General features: G+C 26.1%; 1 protein-coding gene across 1 annotated transcript; it reads right to left on the bottom strand.

The window, feature by feature from the left end:
- Window positions 1–465: 465 nt before the first annotated feature.
- LOC111292793 (naringenin,2-oxoglutarate 3-dioxygenase) lies at window positions 466–2,779 on the bottom strand. Its single transcript, XM_022885372.2, has 3 exons — window positions 2,310–2,779; window positions 1,654–2,082; window positions 466–979 (listed from the first exon to the last, which is right to left on the bottom strand). The coding sequence occupies exons 1-3, from the start codon at window positions 2,667–2,669 to the stop codon at window positions 674–676; spliced, it is 1,095 nt and encodes a 364-aa protein (XP_022741107.1). The 5' UTR covers window positions 2,670–2,779; the 3' UTR covers window positions 466–673.
- Window positions 2,780–10,245: the final 7,466 nt, after the last annotated feature.

Raw genomic sequence — 10,245 nt, 5'->3', positions numbered from 1 at the left:
AAATATCAATTAATCGCTAACAGAAAAAGATTTCATAATCCAGGGTCATTTTTATCAGGACTTGGGGCCAAATTGTATAAACAATTAAACATTCAGTTGATTGCTTTTTAAGATGGCCCCAATTATCAAGCAGACACTGAACACACACACATACATACATGTAAAATCGGTCAAACAAATGCCAAGTAACTGGCTTAGATATCCATAATTCAGATTCTACATAAGAATATGAACTAAACTGGAGGTAACCTGAAGAGAGCAAATCTCGTCAAATGTCAACTGGGTTTTGTACCGAAGGAAAAAAAAAAAAAAACAACCATTAACTTGGTTTTCCTATAGAGTGATAATTGCTAAAGGGTATTAAATTGAACTTGACTCTAATTCCCCATGTCAGAAGGCAAAATGACAACTAAATCTCAACCACAATCTAGAAAAAAAAAAAAAAAAAGGCTATAGGCTGGTAAGTGCTAAGAAGCGACACAGTGGCAATTTATTTTTCGTCCATCACTGATACTTGAGTATAGAAAACAGGCATCGAACGTGGGCACATGACTCGCCCCAGCACATTGCTATAACAAATTAAACGGACACCGCAATAAGAAAAGTACAAAAGCATTAAATTATCAAGCACGATGAAAAGAAAACAGTGGTAACACAATCAGTACAATAAAGTTTATGCAAGAATTTGCTCCAGGGGCTTGGCTTCGAGTTTGGACTTCTCCACCTCTTGCAACTGTTGCTGCTCCTTGGCCAGCTTCTTTAGCCTGGCAAGCTCAAGATCCTTGCTCATCTTCCTCCTGTACATCTCAGCAAATGTGATGGGCTCCTCAAGAATTGGTTCTTCCCCCTCTCTGATCTTGAGTGGATACACTGTTGCGTCGGGTGCTGGGTTTTGGAATGTGGCTATTGACAATCTGCTGCAATCTGAGTTCACCACAGCTTGGTGGTCAGCGTTCTTGAACCTTCCATTGCTCAGATACTGCTCAACACAAGTGATTGCAGTCATTTTTTTTTTATTAGTCCACACTCCAAAATAACAATTTCCTATCTGCTAGAGATTTCCTACCTAACTAAATTATTCTTTTGCATGGGATCATTTGTCCTTTCAACCAATAATGGGAGAACATTGAAATGTACTTCAATTATTTAACATCCAATGAGATTTGTGAGAACCGAGTCAAGGGGGATTCTGTTATTTTTTCGTTAGTGTTTTTTCTTTTCAACTATAAGACACCCTTTCTACAAGCAGAAACATTTTGTTGCTATCTCTGAGACTCTGACCAAGACAAAAAGAAATGTTTTGTTGCTATTTATCACCCTTGAATGTAGCAAATAAGTCGACTTTAAGCATTGTAGTTGGTCACGTGCATCAAGTCATCGAACTATCTACCTGAACTACTCATTAATCATTATACTGATTACGGAAGTTGCTTCCAAAGCCTATAAAGTAAATCCTACAGTAAGCTTGGCTGTTTGGGATCACGTCAAGTTACATTGCTTGGATTAGTCATAGGACATCAATAGACATTTCAGTTCAATCTACTAATAGGGTAATTTCATTAGTTTCCTATCACCTACAGGCTTTTAGCTTCATAGTCAAGTAAATAAAACTTAGTTAGGCTAGAGGGTGTGAAGTTGAAGTTTTTAACTTACATGGCCATGATCTCCAAGGTTGACTACAAAGGCTCCTTCAACAGGTTGAACAGTGATCCAGGTCTTGCCGTTATCCCTGGTGGCCTGAAGCCCACCAACTTGGTCCTGAAGCAACAGTGTGATGGTCCCTGGGTCAGTGTGGCGCTTCAATCCGAGAGTGAGGTCAGGTTGTGGACATTTAGGGTAGAAATTAACCACCACTTTCTGATCCATGTCCACACAAGCCTTAGTCAAAGCCTCCTTCTCTAAGCCCATGGCCTCTGACAGCACTTCAAGAAGCTTGCAGGCTAGGCCCATCAGGTTCTCACTGTATTCCTTTGTCACTTCAATCCAACCCTCTGGCTTATCGGGCCACCTTGAATAGTCCCGGGTCTTAAGTGGGTATGAAAAGTATGTCACAATCTCGCGCCAGTCTTGCACTGCTTCCCCCTGTAAAACAAAAAAATGATTCATGTCTCAATTATTTGTTGTTCAACTCTTCATTCGAGTCGTCACAAGATTTATCATTATTTTAATCAACCATGTGTGGAATTCACATGAATTTTCAACTTTCATACCCATAGCCAATGAAATATTTGCCCTGGAAGACTAGATAAAGTCAACAGCAATTGGCCTATGGCCATATTCATCAAAACAGGGCTAGTTAAAGGCAATACCTGAAGGTGACTGGAGACGATGAAACCACCCTTCTTGCCACCAGACATATCGAACCGAAGTTTCTCTTCAGCAGGCAAAGCAAAAAACTCTCTGGCAAGACGGGTCATCTCGGAAATGAGTTTGGTATCAACACTATGATCAATAACCTGGAATACGCCCCAATCCTCACAAGCCTCAACAATTTTCTTGCATATCTCAGCCCTCTTGCCATCAACATCATCGATACCAGCAAGAGAGATCACAGGGATTTCATTGCTGAATTGGTTGTAAGCAACCTTAGGACGCTCATCTTCATCACGAACAAAGCTTGCCTGTAAGGTTTTCTCTTCTGCAAGAGCCGTGAGAGTCGAAGGAGCCATTATTGTGGATGACTCTGAAACGTTCCCCTGCTTTAAAGGGTATGCGTTAAATGAGTGTTTTCTTACAAAGAAAGGTTAGTGGAGAAGCGCGTGATGCGATGTGGCTGTTTGGGTAAGGAAGGGGAGGTTTCTCTAAATATATAGGAGGGCTTTGGGAGGGTGAAAAGAGCCGGGCAGCTCTAACTACCCGTCATAGCTCGTGAGTAAACCGCACAGCCAGCCACCAGCCTTTCTTCTCTTTGTATTTTCCGCTTCCAGATTGGGGGATTTTGTAAACTATCTTTTTTTTTTTTTTTAAACCTATGATCTTAATTTCAACGCTTCTTTTTATTTTTGAAAAAAAAATTGTACCTTAATTATTGAATCAATATGAGATTTATACTCTTTAAAATTAAGGATATGATGGCAACATTTTATATCCTGTAACATAAACAAGGTCAGAACAGCAAAATGGAGAGTTAGGTTAAGAAATTAGTAATATATAGAAATACATTTTTTATATGAAACCATGTATAAAAATATTTGTAAGGTGAAATTATTCACAAAACATAAAGTTAACAAGTGATTCGTTGTATAATGTAAAGCTTTTAAATTTCAATTATCAGAATTTAAATTTTAATCATATTTAAATATAAAAAAATTAAAAATTATATTAGAAAAAAATTTGGTTAAAATTTTTTAATATAGGAAAGGTGAATGGTCAAAGTATGAAATTAATACTATTATTAATTATAAAAAAAAAAATTAATACTACCATTTAGCGGCTATGAATATATGATAACCTAAAAAAATAAATGTTTGATATATTCTTAGAAGGTCCCAATTCCCAACGCATACATATTCATATTAATATCTTTTAAAATTCTATTAATGGGTATCTTATAAGCATTTGTTTTACTTACAACAAAAATTATATTCCCTTTAATACAATTTTCTCACCAAATAATACATAAATTGAAAATTTTTTTATAACTATCATTTTAACGAGTGCCTATAATATACATTTTTCTCTTTTTTTTCTTAATCTTGTTAACAGTAGCTTATTAGATAATTTCCATTTTCACAAAAAAAAAAAAAAAATTGAGATATTTAAAAAATTTACTCTACTTTTTCATAGTTTATCAAATAAAGTTAAAAAATGTTATTTTACTTTTTTTGTCAAGTCATGAATGGTAGGGATATGTGGTATATCTACATGCCACATGGGCGTTTTATTTTTGTTTTATTCATAATTCATGTGTAAGGTTGAAACTATGAATGCTAATAATAAATGAATGAATTGAAAAGTAATAGAAAAAATTTAAATGAATTAATTCAATTTTGTATTCTTTGAAAGTTTTTTTTTTTAGTTTACTCTGAAACCAACTAAAGAAGAATAAAGATGGGATGGTCCAACTTTCATCCCTTCAAAATTACCCAAAGGAGAAAAGGTTGCAATTTTTAAGTTTAATGAAATGAGTATAAATACGAATGGTAATAAGAGAAGTAATAGAATTAGTTAGGAATTATATTAACCAGAAACATTAACTCTAATTGAAGAAGGATTGGTTTGGTTTGGTAACATATTGTTTTACATCTCACATGATTTTCACCTAACTTGTTTTGATCTGGCCTTGCATGTGCCCACCAACCTCTTTGCTTCATACAATATTTTATGTACTGGGGAAAAAAAAAGAAAGTAAGAATCTTTAGGGTTTTTTATACTATAGTTAAAGTTGGTTTGACCAAATGTTCATTTGACAATGGGAAATACAATACCGCTGGCCATCCCAGCTTCAAAAGAGAAGAAAAACATAAACTCAAAGTTTTGAGTTTTGATGGGAATTACTTTACTATCAACTTCATTTAGGAACAAACGATGGATATCAAAATTATCAATCAGTTTCACTCACCAATAACGATGAGATGAGCCCAAACACTATATATATATATTTTTTTGTTAGGCCTCTTTCAACTTCGTACCCCAATTTCAACTCCGGAAACAATGGCCATAGCCCTGATCCAACCCCATTCTGCTAATACAAACAAAAAATTACTCAAGTCTCCATTTGCACCCAAACGACACTCTTCACACCTTTTTTTTTTTAAAAAAAAAAAAATTATAAAAACTAGTTTTTTAACCGTGGCACGGAATTTGTTTATTATTTTTCATAATTTAAAATGATTTTTTATTGACCTTAATTTTTTTGTATTACTTTAATAAAAGAATATGCAAACTTTTATTGATTTATTAGATATGCATTCATAAAGGTTTATACATATTAAATAACAGTTTATACATATTGTGATACTCTTTTAAAGTCAAAGCTTTTGCAAAATTTCAAAGATTTTCAAAATTTTTCTTTTTTATGAAAAAATTATTATTTTTAATTTATTTACTAAACAATGAAATTTTTGCCATTCGTTTTTCCGTTTGATCAAAAAAGTAAAATTCAATTTTAAATAATCAAGATTTTTATTTTTGGTTAATATATTTGTTTAAGTGTTAGAAATGTTGTTATTTACATTTTTGGATTCTTCACGTAATGTTGATATAATTTTTTTAGGGTTTATATTCTTTCTATATTCTATTGTACTCTTAATTGTGGTTGATATTTATAACTATTTACTACTTTTAACAAAACTTTATTTTGGCTTATTAAAAAAAAATCAAGATTAATAATTGTTTATATGTTGATATATATAAATATATATATCATTTGATTAAATTGTGAAAGACATTTATATTAGCATGATATTCTTAAACTATTAAATCTTATAAAGATAAACAAAAAAATAAACCATCAAATAATAATAATAATAATAATAATTTTTTAAATATATTTGATTGAACTACTAAACATAATTATTAATTTGGTCATAGCCATTTACTTTTTATTAGTTCTTATTTTTTACATATGTACTTTAAGATACATAATTGTTTTTTATTAGAATATAAACCAAATATACAAGTTGAGAATGTATATATAATTTAGATCTCTTATAATTTTATATAGCAAATATTTAGTTTAATTATATATATATATATAAACATATGAACCAACTTTTTTTAGAATAAATCAAATCTAAGTGTATATATCATATAATGCAAATAAAACTAAATAAAAGGTTTGAAAAAAACAAATAAATAGAGGAAAAATAGAAAAAAGAAATAAAATATGAAAAAAAGGTAATGAACTATACGTACCAAACCAAACATGCACTCATTTTCCTTTCATTATTGAAATATAAGAAAAACAAAAACTAAAAATAAAGAAATAAAGAAATAAAAGAATAGCAAAGGCATAAAATGATTTACTTATTTATGAGTATGATGTGGTTATTATTCTTTTTAACTTTTGCCCATTCTTATCAAAACCTATAAACCATAATTGTCAAATAAAAGAAAAATTTAAGCTTCAATTTCTAATTCTAATAGTAACAAACAAAATAACATTGGTTAGGAGGTGAAACTCTCACTTTATAAGCTCTTTATTTTTATTTTGAGATTTTGATTTTAGCAAATAAAATTTTATTAAGCTTACACACACATATATACATATATATATATATATAGAGAGCCATGATTAAATTTGAAAAGAAATGATAAATTATGATTTAATATATTTAAATTTAAAATTTATGTAAAATTTTCACTCTTTGATAGAATTTGATTTGAAGTTAAATAGTTATAAAAAAAATTAAATTTGTACAATTTATTAAATAAATTTATTTGACAGTAGATAAAAGTTTATTAAACCTATATATATTTGAAATTATGGTTAAATTAAAAAAGAAAGGTAATTTATAATTTACTATATTTGAATTTAAAATTTATATAAAATTTTTAATATTTTTATATATTTTGATTTGAATTTAAATAGTTATCCAAATATATTAAATTTAAATAATTTATTAAATAGAGTTACTTGATAAATAATATAATATAAATATTATCTTACGTGTCTTAAGGAGAGACTATTCACATAAGCATCCATGTCAGTACATCTTATCCGATAACTTTATATCTTGTAATATAATATATATATATATATTAGATATCTATAAATGAAATTACTTAATTAATTTTTAACAAATTATCTTTCAGTCTTTTATACATCTATATTTACTTCTTCTCTATAAGTTTTTAGATTTGTATTTTCTTAAGCTTCTACAAATATCCGAAAATACAAACCCGAAAGCTTTTAAAAGATTTTACAAAGCTTTCAGTAAACTTCCAGGCTTGCATTTCCAAAATTCACAATTTCAGGCATAATATCTTATTCAAGATTTCAATTTATTCAACCTTTTAACCAAAATCTAACAAAATTAAAAGCAACTTATTTCTAAATTTAAGTTTGATGACTTAATTAACTCTAAAACTTGTGATTTTAGGGTAATTTTTGGGTCAGGGTTTGAGGGGTTAGATTAAATTAAAAATGGATAAGGAATTGAGAAAATGGATATGAAGGGTGTTGAGGGAAATAAAAAAAAATGTGTTTAATGGATGTAATGAGTAAAAATTAGTTTTTAAATTTTGAATTTGAGGTGTAAATAGTAATTGAGTTGTAGTTTGAGTTTTAAGGATGTAAATAGAAGTTCTTAAAAATTACAATCGTAATAGGCTAAAATAACAAAAAACTTGTAAATTCTATCACTTTACTTAAATAAGCTATTATATTTTTATTGCATTTAAATAAGTTTTAATTTTTAATTTGCACCTAAATAAGCCCTTAAACTTTAATTTGTATCTAAATAAATCTTTACCTTTAATTTGCACTTAAATAAGCCCTTAATGTAAATCAATTTCTTATTTGAAATAAAGGTTTATTTAAATACATATCAAACAATAAGAGTTTCTTTGAATATAAGGTTAAAAAGTTATAATTAGAACTCTAATTACTCAAAATTGTCCTATTTTAGTTCTTCTGTTTATGAAACTGTCTAAATTAACAGTAAATACCAACTGACATAGTGTGATGATGTCAACTACCTTTTCACGTAACAGATAAGAGATCAAAATAGAATTCTTTCAAAGTTTAGGAACCAAAGATGAAACTATATCAAAAATTTATATATATTTCATACATGTCTTATAAAAATATTAAATTTAAAATTATATTTTCATATTTTTTATTATAATATAACTTATTAGATAGATTTTGTTTTAAATAGAAAGAAGATATTCAAAACTTAAAATTAAGTTAAAATTTTTAAATTTCTTTTTTAAAAATTTAATAAATTAAAAATTTTATTAAAATATTATTTTACTCATAAGTTATAATAAAACATATTATTTTCTATCCAATAAAATTATTTTTTAAAATATTAAATATCATTTATTTTTCTTTTTAAAATATAATTTATAAAATACGTTTTATAAAAAAGAAAAAACAAAAAATGTTTTAAATTATAATTTTTATTGTATATGAATATTAATTTTAAATAGATTAATAAATCTATTTGTGAAAATGAATTGAAAATTTTTACATAATATTTTAATATAATATAGATTTTTTTAATTTCTTAAACTAATATAAAAATTTTTACTTAATTTTTTAAAATGATATGTAATTTTAAAAAAATATATTTTGAAAATTTCAAGTTAATTTTAATTTTTTTAAAAATCAATTTTCTATTAAAAATATTATTTTAATGATAAATCATATCATAATAAAAATTAAAAAAAATTTAAATTATAATATTTTATAAAATATACTTGAAATATATAAAAATCAATTTTTTCTTGAATTATTTTTATCTTTTCCTTTATTTATTTTTTATAAAATATATTTGATAAACGAAAATAAAAGATATTTAATATTTTATGCATAGAAAATAATATTTTTATTATGATTTATGAGTAAAATAATATTTTTAATAAAAAAATTTTTGTTTTTGAAATGATATTGAATTTTTAAAAAAAGAATTTGAATTTTTAACTTAATTTTAATTTTTAAAAAACTATTTTCAATTACAAACAAAAATATATAATAAATTATATTGCAACAAAAATAGAAAAATATAATTTTAAATTTAATATTTCATAAAATATATATGGATATATAAAATTTTGATATAGTTTCATCTTTGTTCCCTAAATTTAAAAAAAATTATATTTCGATCCCTCATCAGTCGCATAAGATATTAGCTGAAGTCATCACATAAAGCTAGTTGGTATTTGTCGTCAATTTAGACAATTTTATAGATAGAAAGACTAAAATAGGATAACTTTGGGCAATTATGGATCTAGTTAGAACTTTTAAAGTTTAGGGACCATAATGAAATTTAGATCAAAGTTTAGGGTCGATGGGTACTATTAACCCAAAAAAGATTTGAAATCTAAAAAAAATTTATTAAATAGATAAAAAAAAATAGAAAAAAAAGAAAAAAAAATGTAAACACATGGTATACCCTTGGTGTGAAAGGAGTTTTACACAAAAAAAACTACAATATAAAAAATATTTATTAAAAATTTTTTTAAAAAAGTAAATTTAAAAAGGAAAAAAATTGTATAAAGTGGATCTTACTTAAAAAAATTTTAAATCTTAAAAAATATTTATTAAATATTAAAAAATTTAAAAATAAAAAATAAAAAAGTGAAAAATGTCCCGTAGCAACACACCCTGCATCAATAAAATTAACTTTTTTTAAGAATAAAGCTAACATATTTTATCTTATATAAATATCTTAAAACCAAAACCTTTAGCAAAAAATGCAATTTGTACATATGGATAGTCTAACTTTTTAACATATGGAATGTCATGAGCAAATACCATTTATCCTCTGATTAATGGATTTGATTTGATATATTTTTATTGAAAAATAATCTATAATGGAAAAATTAATTATATTTATATTGTTTAAATATAAATAATCTTGCCTCCTATAAATACCAATATTCTGTATATCTTCTAATTGCTATTTATGATTATATAAACATATTAATTTGTTAGAACAATCTGCTATAAATATATATATATATATAAGATAACGTCAATATATTAACTTTTGATTAAAAAAAAAAATAAGTCAACGTATGTAAGCTATTTATTTTCATGAATAATCTCAAATGATGTCATGTGTTTTGATTTTAATTAACAATTTTTCCAATTTCCTTAAAGAAATTATTAACTATTCAATGGCTTTAATTTTAGTTAAAAAAACACTTTGATTAGGAATATTTCTTAATTATTTTTTTACAAAAGTCTGATTGACCATTCAATATCTTTAATTTTTGTTTTGAATTTGGTAAAATTTTCCATACTTAAAGTATCTAAATTTTGAGTGTTTGATTGTAAAAATAGAAAGAGTTAATTGATAAGTCAATTTTTTTTTTTTATAAATATATAAAAGCGAAAGTCGTTAGTAAAAGAGGTAATTTGTCCTATATGTATAGTTTAACTTTTTAACATATGAAATGTTATAAGTAAATGCTATTTGTCTTCTAATTAATGGGTTTGATTTGATATATTTTTGTTGAAAAATAATTTATTATGAAAAAATTAATTATATTTATGTTGTTTAAATATCAATATTCTTCCCTCCCACAAATATCAATATTTTGTATATCTTCTAATTGCTATTTATGATTATA

This window comes from Durio zibethinus, chromosome 10 (assembly GCF_047325235.1).
Source record: "Durio zibethinus cultivar Kanyao isolate XHJ-2024 chromosome 10, ASM4732523v1, whole genome shotgun sequence".
Classification (NCBI taxonomy): domain Eukaryota; kingdom Viridiplantae; phylum Streptophyta; class Magnoliopsida; order Malvales; family Malvaceae; genus Durio; species Durio zibethinus.
Note: the sequence above shows the minus strand (reverse complement) of the source record. Positions and strands in the feature narration are given on the sequence as shown.

Bases quoted from the DNA above. Each gene is read 5' to 3' on its own strand.
- LOC111292793 (XM_022885372.2), bottom strand. From the start codon at position 2,669: ATGGCTCCTTCGACTCTCACGGCTCTTGCAGAAGAGAAAACCTTACAG. The intron at 2,083-2,309 runs GTATTGCCTTTA...TTTGTTTTACAG, and splicing joins TCGTCTCCAGTCACCTTCAG to GGGGAAGCAGTGCAAGACTG. The intron at 980-1,653 runs GTAAGTTAAAAA...TGTGTTGAGCAG, and splicing joins ACCTTGGAGATCATGGCCAT to TATCTGAGCAATGGAAGGTT.